At 42.0% G+C, this 19048-nt stretch overlaps 1 protein-coding gene across 1 annotated transcript in view; it reads right to left on the bottom strand.

Moving 5' to 3' along the window:
- mtrex (Mtr4 exosome RNA helicase) overlaps window positions 1-19048 on the bottom strand; it is a 50620-nt gene that overhangs the window by 14915 nt on the left and 16657 nt on the right. The window contains exons 13-20 of the mRNA XM_017711252.2: window positions 18903-19013; window positions 18035-18136; window positions 15551-15676; window positions 3380-3530; window positions 2961-3133; window positions 1831-1899; window positions 1599-1727; window positions 427-537 (exon numbers count right to left, since the gene is read on the bottom strand). Coding sequence (XP_017566741.1) covers window positions 427-537; window positions 1599-1727; window positions 1831-1899; window positions 2961-3133; window positions 3380-3530; window positions 15551-15676; window positions 18035-18136; window positions 18903-19013 — 972 coding nt within the window. The remainder of the gene's footprint in view (window positions 1-426; window positions 538-1598; window positions 1728-1830; window positions 1900-2960; window positions 3134-3379; window positions 3531-15550; window positions 15677-18034; window positions 18137-18902; window positions 19014-19048) is intronic.

The following is a 19048-nucleotide window of genomic DNA, read 5'->3' as shown; positions in this document are numbered from 1 at the left end:
CATAAGAAAACGGTAAATTAGAAGGTACAAACAATCGAATAAAAACATTTGGTCTCTTATTGGGCGAGGAGGTGACGAACACTGCTAGTGAGCCACATCAACTGTTAGTTTTGCTCACAGGCCACATTTTGTATAGCCCTGTTACAGCGCACTCACAGTCCTGAAGTCAACAACTGCAAATGAGGACCATGAGGCCCAACAATCACCCAGTTCTCACTCTGAGGATCAGTGAGCACCCTCTGCCCTTACTGTACTGTAGAGCACCACAAAGCACTTCAGTTTTTAAGTACAAATCACTGTCGTTGTTGGCTAATAGTTTTTTTTGTCACCAATTTGTAACTGCTCTGAACACTGTGTTCCCATGCAGCAGAGGTCTGGATCATTCACTGAAGAAACAGGAAGAGTGTGTTTGTTTTTGTGTGTTACCTGAATGGATTTGAGCATGCTCTGTCTGTTGTCATACGGCCGCAGGTCTTTAGGGATGTAGAGCCGAACTGAGCTGAAGGAGGTCAACAAGTTCAACAAGACAGGAACCACCTGATCAAACAGCAAAAATGTTAGAAATTCAAACTGATAGATACCAAGACAGAAAGAAAATAGACAGAAATCAAGCTAGACAGAAAGCCAGAGAGCGAGTGTGTAAGGAGGACAGACAGACAGGCGAGTGAGACAAACGGCCAGACAGAAAAAGACAGTGAGAGAACGAGGCATACAAAGAGCAAGACAAAAAGTAAGCAAGAGACACAGAGCGGGAGAGACAGATTTTCTAAGACATGCAGAATGGATTTAGAAATGTATGCTTAACTGCAACAGAATATTGACACGTACACATTACACAGCTGAGACATTTTCACAGTTGGGCACGTCAATGTCAGAAGTGGACTCCGTCCACTGAGTCATGGTTTTCCATACACGTGAACAAAAACAAACGAAGACCCCTCTAAACGGCTCCAAAAATGAACCAAACCAAGGTGGTCTCAGTTCAGTTTGTAGTTCGTTTTCTGGTTTGATTGATTTGTGCATTGTGAAAACAATAATAGGCAGACAACACAGAACTTTAAGTTGCTTTCATACTAAACGCTGAATGAATGCTGTGCTTTCAAATAGACTTTTATTGCAGACAGATTTGCGCCGGGTGGAGCTCAGTGATGAGCACAGGCAATAACGGAACCCACCATGGCAGACATGCAGGCCACTTTGTCTCATTTTGACCGATGCACTTTGGCCAATTATTCCGAAGTGGCCAACTTTGCAAGCATGAGTGGTGTGAAAGGGGTATGAATTCAAACAGAGTTGTGGTCTAAACAATAAGTGGTCTGAGATCTCCAAAAAAAAAAAAAAAAAAAAAAAAAAAAAAAAAAAAAGACAACAGTCCTCTTTATAGTTCACTTACATTGTTAACACAAAAAGAACTGAGGATATTTGGAGCTGGTTCCCTTTCAGGTTCAGTTTAACAGAACTTGGTCAGCTCATTTAAAGAGAACTATACATGAAAATACCCTTAGCGAACATGAATATTAAATATGTTCTACATACAATTTAACTGATGTCCCCAAATTCATGCAGTTAATACACTGTGACCCCTGCAACCATCTCACCTGCATCTCTCCTTTCTCTCCAGCTGCAGTGGGTTTGGCTGCTTCTGTTGCAGCGTTCTTCACACTGTCTTTACTGCAGTGCAACAAAACCTCCACTACATACAGAGGGTCCAGATCGCCTGTACTGGCCTAAAAAAAATAAAAAAAACCCAGTTTTAGCTGCTTTTTAAAACCCCATTTTATTCACACATACCTCACATTCAAATAATCAGAAAAACGGAACAAAACTCACTTTGACGTTTGATTTTTTTGAGAAATTAACCACTACACCCCAGCCGAAATCCAGCTCTTCCTTTTTAACCTGCAAAAGAAGAAGCTCTAGTAAAGAAAAGACCTCCTTCAGGAAAGGCAGTGCTGTATTATGTGCTCTAGCTAAAATTATGAACCTGCGGGGGGGGTTAAGTCAGGAGTCACAACCCAAATGTTAAGGAGAGCCATTTTGTCCTTTTAACTAAAATCAAACCACTGATGTATGTGCTGATGTCTTAGTATAGCCTAAAAAAAACAAACGAGAACACCAACTTTGCTCTGCTTTAACTATAGCCGCTTTCCTCACTTTTCCGACAGAAATTCTCCTCAAAAGTAGAACAATTTCTTGTAAAACGTGTCTCAACATTCAACTGTTTTATGAGGCTGAAGTCCCTTCTTGTTCGCCAGTGTCTTGTTCAAATTTTCCCATTCCACCTTAAATGGTGCCCGAGACCCGAATGTAAATGCGGCACCATTTAAGGTGGAACAGGAGAACTTGAAAGATGACATTTTCCCTACTTTTTTGCGTTGGACAGTCTCTCATTGCAGATTTAATGTAGCAGGAAACCAACTGCGCTGCTTATAAATGTGAATAAGTTCATTCGTCTCCAAATGCTCATCTTAAATCTCTGTCTGCCTTTTTGTTCGCTCCTAGGGAGGCGAGACTTCGTTGCTACATGACCTGCAGTCTGCATGCCGATTCTCAGCCTTGAGAACCAAGGCTTTCTAGCTATGTTGCACAAGTCCTGTCTCAAAGATATTTTACTGACACACAAGTAGCTGATCGGACGCCAAATATGGTCACTCAGCTCTGCACTTTTAAAAAAGGTGGTTCTTTAATAAATACATTGTCTATTTAAAGCAAAGAACACTCGAAGAACCATTTGCATGCATAAACATTTCATTGCATGGTGAAACGGTTCTTCAGATTGATGGAGAAACTGTTGTATACGATTCTGTATCTCATCAAAAATGGCTCCAACTGACAGTCCGAACAATAACACATCGTGCATCATGAAAACATCTACAAGGAAATGGTCATATTTTTGCCATACCATCCACTCTTAAACAATAAATAAAACAAAAAAACAAAAAAAAGATGTGAAAAATCACCTTCACTAGTCGTCCAGGCTGCAGGAAGGGCAGGCAATATTTGGGTTTACGAATGTACTCCTCGATCTCTTTACCCAGCTTGGCCAACTGCTGACGGATCTTATAGTAGGTGACCACACTGTCCTCATTAGGGATCTCTATTGCATTATACATCTCCTCCAGGTTCTTCATCTCTGAGAGAGAGGAAAAAAAATATAATCAAAACCATAAACTTTAACCTCATATCAGTGCTCTTTCATTCTGAGAAATAGTCTCGCTCCAGAGTCTGACAGGAATGCAAATCTCAGACCCCAAAACCACTGGTTTCGGCTGGAGGTCTCAGACTTCGGCCGAAGGTGTTAAGAGTATACAGAGATCAGGTAAGTGTAAACATACTGACTGTGGTAATAAAGTGGTCAGTAATGTGGTGTCTCTCTTACTGTCCAGTACGCCGGGTACTGCCCTGTAGTGCTGGAACTGGTAGAAGGATTTCTCCAGCATGTACTCAGGGTTAATCTCCTCCACACGCAGCAGATTCAGCACCATGTTATAGGTCAGGTGGAACGCACTGTTCAATGGGTCAGCAGAACCCTAGAGAGAGGGAAGGAGAAAGAGAGAGTTATATTTAAGATTTTTTTAAAAAGTGTGTTTTGTTAAAATAAACCTTGTAACGCATTCTTTAACAATACAGATTTCCATTTAGGACCATCACTACAAATCAAATGAAGAATGAGTTAAAATGATTGAATTTAGAGACTCTTAGCATCATTCAGGGTCTAGCTAGGGCAACAATATCTTCAAATATTCTATCAAATAAACATACAAATGCAGTTGGCCTTTTCAAACAGCTGTGAAAGAATATCTTGTTTAAAGAGCTCACTGAATTTGAGTGTGATACAGCAAAAAGATACCACAGTTACAAGTTAGTCTGTGAAATTCTTCCTTTGTAGATATTCCACGATCAACTGTTAGCAGTTAAAAAAAAAAAAAAAAAAAAAAAAAAAAAGTATGTGTTTATGAACCACACCAGCTCAGAACCACATGACAAAATTACAGAGTAGGTCACCGAGTGCTGAGGCGCATAGTACATAACTGTCACCAACACACTGCTGACAAACCGAACATCAGCACAAAACTGCATGCTGGGAGCTTCATGGTGCGAGTTTCCATGGCCAAACAGCTACAAGCCCTACAAGCCCACACTGCCAAGCATCAAATGCAGTGGTGTAAAGCACACCAGCACAGGACTCAGAAGCAGCAGAAACATTCTGTGGAGTGACTAATCACGCTTCTTTATCTGGTAGCACAATGGATGCACAACAGAAAAGCATGTGCCTTGCCCAGGAGAGGGTCCCCAAGACCTACCCCTGGAACCATGCCTAGGGGTAGTGTTCCTCGGCGTGCGCCTGGTGGCCAGGCAGCCCACGTAACCTGGCCAGGCTTAGCCTGAAGAGGTAACGTGGGGAGACCATGTGGGCCCAACAAATGCAAGGTCCAGCATGGGGGAGCAGTGCAGTGCCATACAGGCAGTGGGAGATTGCAGGGAGGCCCTTGGTTGCCTAGGCCCCTGCGACAGAAACCGGCTCTTGGTACGTGGAACGTAACCTCACCGGGGGGGAACAGCCAGAGCTTGTGCAGGAGGTTGAGAGGTACCAACTAGATATAGTTGAGCTCACCTCCACCCAGTGTCGGCTCTGGAACCAAACTCCTAGATAGGTTTGGTACCTCTCCTACTCAGGGGTTGCACAGGGTGAGAGGCTCCAGGCGGGTGTGGGGATACTCACGAGCTCCAGGCTGGCAACCATGCAATGCAAATTAAAATAGCAGAGAGGAAAACTTTGTCTGTGCTTATGCACCAAACAACAGGTCAGAGAATTTGGCTTTCTTGGAGCAAGTGGGCGGGGTTCTGGAAAGGGTCCCGCCTACAGACTCCAGTCTTACTGGGAGATTTCAGTGCTCACGTTGGCAATGACTGGGAGACCTAGAGAGCCGTGACTGGGGAGAACGGCCTACCTGATCTAAACCCGAATGGTGAATTGTTATTGGACTTCTGTGCCAGGCATGGATTGTCCATAACGAACACCAAGTTCGAACACAAGGATATTCATAAGTGTACATGGTACCAGAGCTCCTTAGGCCAAAGCTCAATGATCGACTGTGTTGTCATTTCATCTGACTTGGGACCATATGTTCTGGACACTCGGGTGGAGAGAGGTGCTGAGCTGGCAACTGATCATCTTCTGGTGAGTTGGATCAGATGGCAGAGAAGACTGAGGGTCAGACCCGGTAGGCCGAAGAGAATAGTGAAGGTGTGCTGGGAACGACTGTCGGAGCTCAGAATGATTTCAACTCCCACCTCCAGGAGAGTTTCTCTCATGTCCCGGAGGAGGTAGGGGAGACAGAGTCTAAATGGACCCTGTTCAAAACCTCCACTGCAGAAGCTGCCAGGCGCAGCTGTGGCCAAAACTCATGGGTGCCTGTCGGGGCGGTAACCCAAGAATCTCATGGTGGTGAGGGAGGCTGCCAAGCCGAAGAATGAGGCCTTTAGGGTCTGGATGGCCCGAAGGACTCCTGATTCCGCAGAGAGGTACCGACAGGCAAGAAAGATGGCAGCCGCAACAGTGGCAGAAGCAAAATCTAGGGCATGGGAGGAGTTTGGGAAGACTTTCATTCGGCCTCACAGAGGTTGTGGACAACTGCCCGGTGACTCGGGAGCGGTCAAGGTGAATGCACCCAAGCTGTATTCGGCAAGGGTGGAGAAACTCCGACTTCAAATGAGGATATTGTCAGTCGGTGGAAGAAGCACTTTGAGGAACTCCTTAATCTGGGAGACATGCCTCTTTCACGGGAGTCAGGGCCAGAGGCTTCTGGTGTGTCAAGTTCCATTTCCCTGGTGAAGGTCACTGAAGTAGTTGGTAAGCTCCTTAGTGGCCTGTCTCCACTCCTGTTCGTGATCTTCATGGTCAGGGCATAGCCGGGGTCAGGAGGGCATTATGTGTGGAGGCCAGAAGGTGGCGTCTCTGCTATTTGCAGATGAGATTCTTTTGGGAGAATCACACAGATGCCTCCAGCGATCGCTGGAGTGGTTTGCAGCAGAGTGTGAAGCGGTTGGTATGTGGGTCAGCACCTCCAAGTCCAAGTCCATGGTCTTGGCCCAGAAAAGGATGGCATGCCCACTCCACGTAAGGGGAAAGGACTTGCCTCAGGTGGAGGAGTTTAAGTATCTTGGGGTCTTGTTCAAGAGCGATGGGAAGAGGGATCGTGAGATTGGCCGCAGGCTGGGACAGGTGGCAGCAATAATGCGGTCACTGTACCGGACTGTAGCAGTGAAGACACAGTTGAGCCAAAAGGCGAAGCTCTGTGGTCATGAGCTGTGGGTAGTGACCGAAAGAACAAGATTGCGAATACAAGCTGTGGAAATGAGCTTTCTTCGTAGGGTGACGGGCTACACTATTTGACAGAGTGAGGAGCTAGGTCATCCGGGAGAAGCTCAGAGTAGAGCCGCTACTCCTCCGCATTGAAAGGAGCCAGCTGAGGTGGCTCGGGCATCTGATCCAGATGCCCCTGGACACCTCCCGTGGGGGTGTACCAGGCACAGCGTACCGGGCCAAGACCCCGGAGTCGCCCTAGGACCTGCTGGAGGGATTATATCTCCAAGTTGGCCTGGAAGCCCAGGAGGAGGGATAATGCTGTGGCATTGTTTTTCAGGGATTGGCCTAGACAACTTCCAGTGAACTTCCAGTTTTTTGTTTTTTTTTTTTGTTTTTTTTTTTAAACCTGTCATGTCTGGCCATCTTTGCAATCGGAATGGTAATCCGAATGTACTGATGTACCAAACATATTTGTTTTCACAAGAAAAAGCTCTATAGGTTACTAAAGCCTATTGTTGTTAAAGTTTGTATTTTATTTGTTTGGCCAGGCCTGACAGGCAATTAAAGAGGACAGGAAAGAGAGAAGAAGGGACAAAAGACAAAAAAATAAATAAATAAATAAATAAATAAATAAATAAAAATAATAATAATAATAATAATAATAATAATAATAATAATAAATCATAATAATGATAATTAAATAAGTAAATAAATAAATAGAATTTTTTTAAATAAATAAAAAAGAAAAAGAAAAAAACAAATAAAATAAGTAAATAAACAGACAACTAAATAAAAATTAATTAATTAATTAATTTTAAAAAAGAGAAGGGAAAAAAAAAACAATTATACAGATATACATACATATACATATTCACATATCTATACATATATACACCCAGACATAATTCTACTATTTGCTGCTACATATATACACATGTTTACATATCTATAAATATGCATATATACATATACACCCACCCACCACACACAATTCTACTGTTTGCAGCAATGTGTATGTGTGTGTATACGCATCCACGTGTTGTGTCATGGAATGTGCTCAGCAATGAGGGCAAGAAGCCGCAACCATGCCCCCGTGGTCCAGAGACAGATAGGGAAGGACCCGGGGGGCCCGGACCATCCACAGCCCATTAGGAACTCAGGAGACCTGAGGCCACACGCCCCGATGGCCACCGCGTGCACGCCCCAGAGGACGAAGAATGGAGGCCCCAGACAGAGCGCCCACAGACAAAGGGCAAGTGACCGGAGAGCCAGAGGCAATGAGCAGCCCACCCCCCCGGCAGGCGTCGGGGAGCGGTGGGGAGGGGTAACTCCTGCCCACCACCATGTACCACAGATGTCCAGGCTCAGCAAGTCATAGACCCAGGCCCAGCTGTCCACACACACACACACACACACACGTGCTGAATAACAGCACACTGCCACACTGCCCCCCAAGGCCCTCAATGTCTAATGTGTAAATAAAATTGAGGGGCAGGTAGCAGTGAGCAGATAAGTGAGGTCACCTCAGCAGCGCCACCCACCATCCACTGAGTGACACACCTGCCCCCCAAAGCCCTGTGTGTACTGTACTGTGTCATGAAATGTGTCACTGTAAGGGGGGGAAAAAAGGGGAGGAGTGGGACATCACGCATCACCGCGAGCAGAGCCAGGTAGGTGGCCCTACTCACTGCAGCATGGGCCCCCCTCCCCCAGAACCCCCATGTGTAGTGTGATGTTTGACTGAGTGGGAGGAGGGGAAGGGTCAGGATAAGAAAGACCGAGAGGCAGAGAACTACCCCTCGGAGGAAGAGAGCCAGCTGGCGCTAGCTCACTAGGCACCCCGGTTTCCTACACCCGGCCGCGGTGCAGGGAAGGCCGGTCCTGGTCCCGAAGCGGCCACGCCCCCAGGACACCACTGTGCTCCAGGCCAGCGCCCGCCCACACAGCTGCCACAGCACAAAACATACACCCCCACACGCACACAAGAGACAACAATTACCGCACATACACATACTCACGATTACAATAGGCATACTCACAATGACAATACACATACTCACAATTACAATACAAACACATACAAACACACACACACACACACACACACACATACCAACACAAACACACTCACCCGCAACAAACTTCACACCCACCCATATACACGCAGACACAGTGGTCCTGGGTCCAGAACCAACCGGCCCTATGTGGTTGTCCACCTACTTGAGTGCCCCACCCCTCCTCCCGGGAGGCATCCAGAAACCCGGAATGCCAGACAGACACCCCGGCGCGCCCCAGACCCCCCCACCACCCAGCCCAGCGCCCAGGGGGGCACAGACCCTTCCAGCGCAGGGAGGAGCCCAAACGGGAGACGGGCGACCCCAGGCGCCAAGGCCCTAGACCCCGGCCCTCACAGAGGAGGCCAGCCCCCCGGACGGGGCCAGCACCCACCCCCACGGGCCCCCAGATCCCCACCCCAAGACCGTGAGCGCACACATCCAGGCCCCCCACCATCAACAACAGGGCCTGCACACAGAAACCGCAGAGCGGCAGCCCCCATCTCCAGTCCAAGAGCCATCAGACACCCTCTTCACATATTGTCTGCCAAAATCTCTGAACAGGCATGCAAGACCATATAGCATGCATATAATTTTCAGTATAATTACCTGTGCAGTTAGTGCATATATTTGTTTCTCTGAGGCCCATTTGGAACATTCTGTGCCCTGTATAATGTATTCTATGGAGAGTTTTGTATTGTATAAAGTTGTAAATTTGGATTTTTAGTCATTTAAAAAAGTGTTTAGACATATCTGTGTCCAGAAGTTTTCATCCGGGATGATGGAAAGATCTCTCTCCCATTTTGTAATTGGAAGGGATATTGAATCATTAATTTTTAATAATAACTTGTATATTTTTGATAACAGTTTAGGGGTATAGAGGTTTAGAAAGTCTGTTATCCACACAGGGATTTCTAGATTTAGATGATTTAGATTAAATCTTGCCTGTATGATGGACCTCAATTGGTGATATTCCAGAAATTTGCTACTGCTAATTTCATATTTTAAAATACGATCTTCAAATGAAATAAAAGGTCCCATCATGAATAACATGTTCTAAATTATTTATTCCTTTTTCTTGCCATTCTGAAAAATTCAGTACTGTCTTTTTCCGACATATATCGGGATTGTTTCAAATGGGTGTTAATTTACAAGGGATTAGTGAAGACTTAGCCATCTTTAAGAATTCCCACCAGGCTATCAGGGTGGTGCTTATTGTAAGGCTTTTAAAGCAATTGTAATGTTTATTGCTGGAGCTAATGAGAGGTAAGTCAGATATTTTCAATTTCCCACAGAGTGTTTGTTCCAGATCCAGCCATGGACTGTCTGAACGGTTTGATTTCATCCACCTTGAAACATACTGTAGTCTATTGGCTAAAAAATAGGGATAAAAATTTGGTAGTTCTAGACCACCGCTGCATTTTAGCTTTTGTAAAGTCTTCAAGCTTATTCCAGATGTTTTACTTTTCCATAAAAATTTAGAAATATATGAGTCTAGCGACTTAAACCAAGCAATAGAAGGTTTATTAGGGATCATTAAGAACAGATAATTTAATTTAGGCAGAATCATCATTTTTATTGTGGCAACTCTCCCCATGAGAGATATAGGTAGAGAGTTCCAACGTTTGAGATCGTCCTCTATTGTTTTTAGTAGAGGAATATGGTTCAGTCGTACCAGATCTAACAGCCTGGGAGAAAAATTTATACCTAGATATCTAATGTTGCCCGACTGTAGTGATGTAGTTATGATGTTCTGAAATTTACAATTCAGAGGCAAAACTGTTGATTTACTCCAATTAATGGAGTAATCTGATACAGATGAGAACTTATCTATAAGTGTGATTGTCTTTAGAAGAGCGGTTTGTGAGTTCCCGAGGAAAAGTAATACATCATCAGCATAAAGGCTTATTTTATGGTCTGTATTTTCTGTTTGGATTCCTTTGATGTTTACATTCTGTTGGATTTTTGCTGCTAGTGGCTCAATGAAGATGATAAACATTGAGGGAGAGAGTGGGCAACCTTGTCTAGTTCCCCTCTGCAGACTGAAGCTTTGTGAGATAAGATCATTTGTCCTAACCCGTGCATTTGGAGAGCTGTATAATGTTTCGATCCAGTTTATAAAGGATGGGCCAAATCCAAATTTATGTAGAACTGCTAACAGAAATTTCCAATTTACCCTATCGAATGCTTTCTCTGCATCTAAAGAGACTACTATTTTTTCTAATTTGTTAATGGAACAGTAATCTATTATATTTATTAGTCGGCGTGTGTTATCGGCCGAGTGCCGGCCCTTGATAAAACCTGTTTGGTCCGAATGTATAATAGATGGAGTGACTTTTTCTAATCTTCTTGCGAGAACTTTGCAAATAATTTTAAGGTCTACATTAATAAGAGAGATTGGGCGATAGCTAGATGGAAGTGTTGGGTCTTTGCCTGGTTTAAGAAGCAGGCTAATGTTGGCCAAGTTCATGTTTGGAGAGATTTTGTGGTTATTCTTGATTTGAGTCACCATCCTGAAAAAAGTAGGTTCTAACACAGGCCAAAATTCTTTATAGAATTCTGCTGGGAAACCGTCTGGGCCTGGGGCTTTATTATTTGGAAGGTGCTGTATTGCCTTATAGAATTCAGATGATGAAAACGGTGAATCAAGAGTTGTAATCTGATCCTCATTTAATTTAGGAAGATTTATGTCATTAAGAAATTCTTCAATTTCAGCATCAGATGGATTAATCTGTGATGAGTATAAGGCTTCATAAAAGTCTTTAAAAGGAGTTATTTATTTGTTGTGGGTCATGAGTAATATTACCGACCGAGTCTTTAATAGAGTGAATAGCTGTTTTTTCTTTATTCAGTTTTAACTGATTGGCCAGGAATTTTCCAGATTTATTTCCATGTTCAAAGTTTTCCAGACGCAACCTCTGCAACATAAATTGTGTCTTCTTATCAAGTATTTCATTTAATTCCAATTTAAGTTTCCTCAGGCTGTTAATTATATTTTCTTGTGGTGATGCAGCATAGGCATTTTCTAAAGATTTAATTTTCTGTTCCAATTCTAATAAGTGTTTTTTCTTTATCTTTCTTATGTGCGCAGTAAGAAATTATTTTACCCCGCATTACTGCCTTTCCTGCTTCCCATAGAACACATGGCGATATTTCCGGCAGATTATTTTGTTCTAAGTATATAGCCCACTCTCGTTTAAAATAATTAATGAAATCTTGTTCTTTAAGTAATGATGTATTAAATCTCCAGTTCCTAGTTGGTGGTGTAACTCGTTTCTGTGTCAGAGACATAGATACAGGTGCGTGATCACTAATAGTGATGGGATGTATCTGAGTGTCTGTGATTTCCGTCATCATGGAGCTACTGACTAAAAAGTAATCTAAGCGGCAGCGGGAGTGATGTACTTGACTACATTGATGTACTTGTGAGAAGAAACTATAATCTCTCAGAGTGGGGTGATGTGAGCGCCAAGCATCGCAAAGACCAAAATCCTTCATGTATTGTTTAAGAATGTCTGCAGACTGCCAGTTTCTTTGACTCACTGCTGTACTGAGCCTGTCAATCTCTGCATTAAGTACCAGGTTGAAGTCCCCTCCTATTACAAGTGTGGTGTCAGAGTGATCAGCAAGTGAGGTGAAGAAGGTATGAAAGAAGGAGGGATCATCAACATTTGGTACATATATACTGGCAATACATAAAACTATATTCTGAATAGATAGATTAAGTATTATAAATCTACCTTTGGGGTCTGTTATCGTGTTTCTAATAGAGAAGTTTATCCTTTTGTTAATTAATAGAGCTACACCTCTTTGTTTAGAGTTGTAACAGGCTGAGTACATATGAGGAAACTGAAGAGGAGAGTGTGTGTGAAGGGAAATCTTAATGTTTAGAACAAGACATTTTGGACAATTCTATGCTTCCAACTTTGTGAGCACAGTTTAGAGGAAGGTCCTTTTCTGTTCCAGCAAGACTGAGCCCCAGTGCACAAAGCAAGGTCCATAATAGCATAACTGGGTGAGTTTGGTGTGGAAGACCTTGACTGGCCCTCACAGAACCCTGACCTCAACCCCAATGAACACCTTTGGAATGAACTAGAACAGAGATTGCTAGCCAGGCTCTCTCGTCCAATATCAGTGTCTGCCATCACGAATGGGCAAAAATTCCCCAGTCACACGCCAACATCTTGCAGAAACCTTCCCAGAATATTGGAAGCTGTTATAGCTGCAAAGGAAGGACCAACTTCATATTAATGCCTATGGACTTAAAATGGGATGTCATAAGCTCCTGTAGGCATAATGTGTAAAGGCCAATAATTTTGTCCATATATGCATTTACACATGAACACTAAATGGACAAACCCGCACACAAAATCCTGCCCAATCTGGCAACCACAACAAGGACAAGGCACTGAGTAGTTTGGGGGAGCAGATGGACTTAAAAATAATAAGTCAACTTAAAATAAAGACAATGTTTTGGTGAAGTCTCAGTGGAGGCTTGATTAAGGTTTTTCCTGCAGCTCAAAAGAGATGTATACCAAACTATAAATAGTGTACTATTTATACAATTTAGTGTACTAAATTCACTAAATTCAGAAACCTAGGCTTCAATGGCCGGTGCAGGATTATACTGCTCTGGACAGCCAGCCAGCCAGCACACATGCACGCACTCCTTTTAATATCAGTAATAAATGCTACTGCAGGCCTGTTAGCTGGCTATCTGGAGCAGCAAGACATATCTGGATTGCATCCCACTGTGCAGAGCTGACAACTGCAGTGTTAGTATTTAGCCCAAAAACACTCATTATAAAAGAGGTAAACGTAAATGTTTATCTGCTTGACTGTTCTGTTTTATTACAACCCCATTTTCAAAAAAAGGTTGTGATGCTGTGCAAAATGTAAATAAAAAAATTAAAATGGTGTGCAAATCATTTAAACCATATATTAATTGAAAATAGTACAAAGACAAAAAATAAAAATGTTGAAACTGAGAAATGTTATCCTTTTTTGAAATATATACATGTCCACTTTGAGTTTATTGTCAACAACACATCCCAAAAAAAAGTCACGTCTTCTCATAACAAAAATAAATGTTTGGGAACTGAGGAGACCAACTGCTGTAGTTTTGTAAGTGAAATGTTTTCCTACTCTTACTTAACACTGGATTCCAGCTGCTCAACATTTCAGGGTCTCCTCAAATTTTTCATTTTATAATACATCAAATGTTTTCAGTGGTGACCGGTCTGGACTGCAGGCAGGCCAGTTTAGCACTCGGACTATTGCTGAAAAAGCAAGGTCTTCCATGAAAAAGATATTGTCTGGATGTCAGCATATGTTGAAAATCATGTATATTGTTCATCATTAAATGGTGCCTTCACAGATGTGCGCATCACCCATGTCAAGTGCCCTACAGCACACCACTATACAATCATGAATGTGTCCAGAGGGGACACAATGATTTCCAAAAAGAACTTCAAATGACTCGCTGGACCACTTCCCTTCACTTTCCCCATTTCCCTTCAGTCCATTTTAAATGACCTCGGGCCCAGACAAGGTGGCAGCATTACAGCATCCTGTTTATATATGGTTTCTTCTTTGCATTTTAGAGTTTTAACTTGCATTTGTGGATGCAACAATGAACTGTTTTCACAGACAGTGTTTTTCAGAAGTGTTTGAGCCCATGCAGTAATTTCCACTACAGAATCATGTCTGTTTTTAATGCAGTGCCACCTGAGGGCCCAAAGATCACAGCCAGCAAATACTGGTTTTCAGCCGTGTCCCTTGCATATAGACATTAAAAGATTCAGAGGATGTGAGAATGTCATGTATAGTAGATGAAAAACAAAAGTTCTTTAATATTTTACATTGAGAAACGTTTGTGAGTTGTTGCACTATTGGCCTGCAGTCTTTCACAGAGTGGTGAACCCCTCCTCATCTTTATTTCTGAAAGACTCCGCCTCTCTGGGATGCTCTTTTTATATACAATCATGTTACTAACCTGTTTGTTAATTAACCACCAGGTGTTTAAGCATTACACAACTTTACCAGCCTTTTGTTGCCCCTGTCCCAACGTCATTTGCAATGACGCATTAATATAAAATTAAGGTTTTACTATTCTGCATGTTTCATTGTTGACTGTGCTGCTTTGGCAACATTGCACATAAGTCATGCCAACAAATCGTATTTATACAGAACTGCAGTGACAGAGCGAGAGCATACGAGAGATGGAATAAAATCAGCATTACATTAGTTATACTTTTTTATTGGTATCAATGTGTCGTTAATCTTAACTTCTGAAGAAATGGTCACCATTTACTCATGATGAGTTCAGCTTTACTGGAATAAATCCATCTGAAAACACTTCACGCTTTTACAGCCTGGATTATAAGGAGGCTTTTCTTTGTGTTTACAGCTTCCACATATAATTGGACATTTCCTCTCAAAAACTGTATAATGACCATTCAGACTGTATAAACCAGCAAGACACAGAGAAACAAGGAAAGACACTTCTGAAGAAGTCCCGCCACCCTTAATTACTGTTGCTGTGTCAATCAAACTTTCAGTTCAGGCCATCTGGCAGCATCTCTAAGACTACACCACATACTAACAGACTAAAAGCTTCAGATGCACAAATTAGAACTCTGAAGCAAACAGAAGAAATTGTTTCTGAATGATAAATATTTAAACTGGCTTTGCAAGATGTTTAGTGTAGACGTGAGAAAATATGAAAAAAATAAACAGGATTCTGTAAACCATGTTTACATTAATCAAAACAGGGCAGGCAATTAGGTTTTAGTGATGCTGCCCCTTCAGATGAGCTAGAGCTAAAGCTAAACTGGAGCTAGTCGGACGTGCAATGCTGGAGCACTCGTCACCTTTTACACAAGATCCCAAAAACACAGTGACTGTCATGTGAATGAGTGCACTAATATTCATCTTTACACAGATCCTTTTAAATCACCAATGTGAGCGACACTACAGAATGGGTATATTAAGATGACCATCAGCATATGTTGCTGTCCAAATAACAAACAAGTATCTCCAAAATGGCAAGTTAACAGTTGAGGCCAAAAATGTTCTTGATCTTTGTTCTCATACACAATTAAAATATGCAGGAAATAATAAAAAAAAAAAAAACTCAAAGCTAGCTATTTTTTGTAATCTTTTGTGTTGTGCTTTACAGCGTTACCTTTAACAGTTGTTTTCCCACAGCCGGGCTCATCTTCTCGTCCACCATGAAAATGACTATTCCTCTCTCGTCCATCCCTCTCCTCCCAGCACGGCCGGACATCTGGATATACTCTCCTGAGCTGATCTGATTAACACATATGATCTCATTACAAACATGAATCCACCTTTCTTTTTAAACAGCACTGCCTAAACTGTCACTAAAAGGGCTGTGCTACTAAATTCTCAGGCTTCAAGACAATCATGCTACTCTTTCCGGGAATACTAATCTAGTTCAGGCCATGTTTATAGGTAACAGTGAGACATGCAGCGTCAGAAAAACTTAAGTCGACTAGAGATACTGAACATCTCCACATGGTCAACACCAAGCTAATTTGGCGGGTATAAGCTTCCATTACTTGCTGGCTACATTACCTCGTAGTTCAAGTGCTAGAAGTCAAGACGCAGATTTGGGACACTAAACATGTCTTGGTTGATTGGCTACATCTAGAAGTGTGTGCACAGCCCAAGTATGAGTGAGAAGGCTGTATAATAAAAGTTATAATAACGTTCTAATAAAATTAATGTCCAGAAAAGTTTGGGGTGGGGGGGGGGGGGTTATTCAAATAAAACTAGTATTTGGAAAGAAAATCTAATATATTTAATGTCCAGAATAACAAATAAAAATCGAATAAAATATCTGGTGCTCTGTCAGAGTAATTATTGAACGACATAACTAATCATAAAAACGACAGTGATTCCAAACTTTATGCAGTGGTGTAGCTGCCTGAAGCGAGGTCTGGCAGTCTCAGCTCGAGAGTGAATTTTCTCCAACGCATTCCCGAACGTACTCTCAACCCATTCCACATGTAATGACGTTCATTCACTGTGTCTTCAACAGTCTGTCACAGCCATGTGGCTTTGATCATCTCCTTCCTCTTAGATTTCCACACAGAGGTAACAAAATAAATAAATAAAATAAAAGACAGCACAGCTGGCTGAACCATGTTCATTTTGCAACTATTGTCCTTACCTTGCAGACATTCAAATAAGTACAGAGCTGGTTTCAATCACTGTTTAAAGGGATTATATTCCTCCATTTTACTTGTATTATGACCCCCCCCAATTAAATGGTTTAATTTATAAATCAGTCATAATTAATTTGTTCAATACAACTTAACATTTTCCTATAAAATTAAACAAGCTGTTTTTACTGTGCCTTTAAGGTTGATATGCAAATAAGTTAAAATACTGAAAAGCATCATGCTTGCCACATCACAATCATGATAAACCCAAAATGGGCTTCATCTGCAATGTAGCTTATTATATGGACGGGTGAATTTACATACATCAAACTACATGGGGGGGTGGGGGTGGGGCTCTGCAAGTGTGGTTTCCGTGCTATGATCTCTCTAAAAAGAGCTCCTCCATCACATGCTGAGCAGCCCGGGGATCCAGAGAAGACATGGCAGAGATTCTGCTTTGTTCAGTTCTGGCAGACTCAAGGATACCAGATGTTCCTCACAAAGCGTTTTGGATGGCAGCTTCCTCAGAGCTTCATGCCAGAAGAGAGACGCCAAGGGCTTTTATTTTTTTATTTAATTATTTATATTTTTTTATTCCAACAGCTCAAGTCATGGCCTCCTTCTCACACAAACAATACGTGGCCTTTTGGAGCGAGTCTGTGGCCCTAAGGTCTGCATGTTATTGATGGAGGAACAGAGTGCATACAGAGTGAAAGACAGGGGAACAGTGTAAGAATTAAGTACTATGTGTATCGCATTACCATATCACATCCGAATTTAGACTTGGTCTTATTTCAAACAGTATAAAGACTGTGCGTTCATCACTTAGAAATGTGGGCTTTTACCTACTAATTCAATGAAAGTAGAAATAAGACACAGTGACATGGCAAATATCATCATACACAGTCACATGATGCACAGTATGTACCAAAAATTTAGTCTTTTTCGTGCTTCTGTTTCCACCCATCCACATGAGAAGCTGCTTAACTCCATCAGCTGTGCCAGACAACAGCAGCGTATTTCTAGTGAGCAGAACCGCCACTCAAATGTGTCTTCTGGATTAGTCAGATGCTAAAAGGGCACTACAGAGCAAGTCTAAAATGAAAGGGTTCCCACACAATATCTAGCATAGCATAAAACATTTCAATCCTGCCGACATACGTTTTTGAACTTCACAAATAGGATCTTTGAACTGGACCTTGCGTACATGATGTCGGTCAGCATAAACTCCATTCTCACCCAATCATTGTGGACTCACTTCTGGGTGCCCATCTAATGTTTTGCAGTCATGTTTTTAATAGAACTTCATAATTCGGTGTAATTATTTAAGAAATAAAAAAATTGCTAAAGTTTGCATCTTATTTGAATGTCTCTCTTCAATTTAAATGCTGCAGAATTTACATACAGGTGCCAGAATGTAACTGCTGCTCTGTTAAAAAAAAATTCCAACAGTGAGTATGCAATAACATGAACGTGCTTACCCAGCGGAAATCCTTGCCGTCAAACTTGCGTGCGCTAGTAAACAGTACAGTTCGTGCAGGCATGTTGATCCCCATGGCAAATGTCTCTGTAGCGAACAGCGCCTGGAGAAATGGGAGTTCAAAATAATTAGCAAAAAATACACTAGTATTAAAAGGGGAATTTCACAGATTTTTCCAAATTTATGCATAATTGAATGATTGGCATACAAACACTGTGTGAAACAGTCAGTGGTGGTGATACGTCCAAATCTAAAAGCTCCCTCATAGAAGGTTACTACACGAAACGTATGAATACACTGGCTGATGTCTAAGAGATTGATTTACAATAGTTTTATAGTTAAGGTTTTGGAATAAAATCTACATTTTGAATGTATTCATGTCAAAAGGGGTACAAAAACAAAAAAAAAAAAAAACATAAATTTTCAGATTTTTAGTAAAATATACCATTTACCACTGTAGTCATGGCGACCCCTTGTTCCCATCACCACCACTGCATTACGGAGAAAATTAAGAAAAAAAAAATGGTGGAATTCCCCTTTTACTGATTGACAAAGGGAAGGCTGTTCCAACAACTTCAAAAGATTGATCTTACGTTAGTGATTGACGAACTGTGCAGCCCTAACACAGAGTGATTGTGAGAAACTACAGCAAGTTCTCGAACAGAACACACGGCTTTAAGCACCTCAGGTTAAATTATGTTTTTGTTGAGTGACAATCTTCAAAAATCCCATGTATTTTTCTGATAGAGATAAACGGCTTAGACTCGATCTGCAGATCACTGACTACAAAATGACAACACAAGTCTTCTCTACTCAAAGATCTTAATAGCTAGCTGAGCTAAAGGACAAAAGGTCAAAAAGGTTCCTACCTTGAGAAGGCCCTCAGAGAAGAGGATCTCAATGGTCTCCTTCAGAATGGGCAGCAGTCCACCGTGATGGATCCCAATGCCTCTCTTTAGCAGAGGGAGGACATGCTCCACCTGAAGACAAAAAGCAAAAAGTTGAACAGCTTGAA

The sequence above is a fragment of the Pygocentrus nattereri genome, chromosome 18, assembly GCF_015220715.1.
Source record: "Pygocentrus nattereri isolate fPygNat1 chromosome 18, fPygNat1.pri, whole genome shotgun sequence".
In the NCBI taxonomy this organism is placed as follows: Eukaryota; Metazoa; Chordata; class Actinopteri; order Characiformes; family Serrasalmidae; genus Pygocentrus; species Pygocentrus nattereri.
The sequence above is the reverse complement of the archived record's forward strand: the minus strand, read 5'-3'. Positions and strand labels throughout refer to the sequence as shown.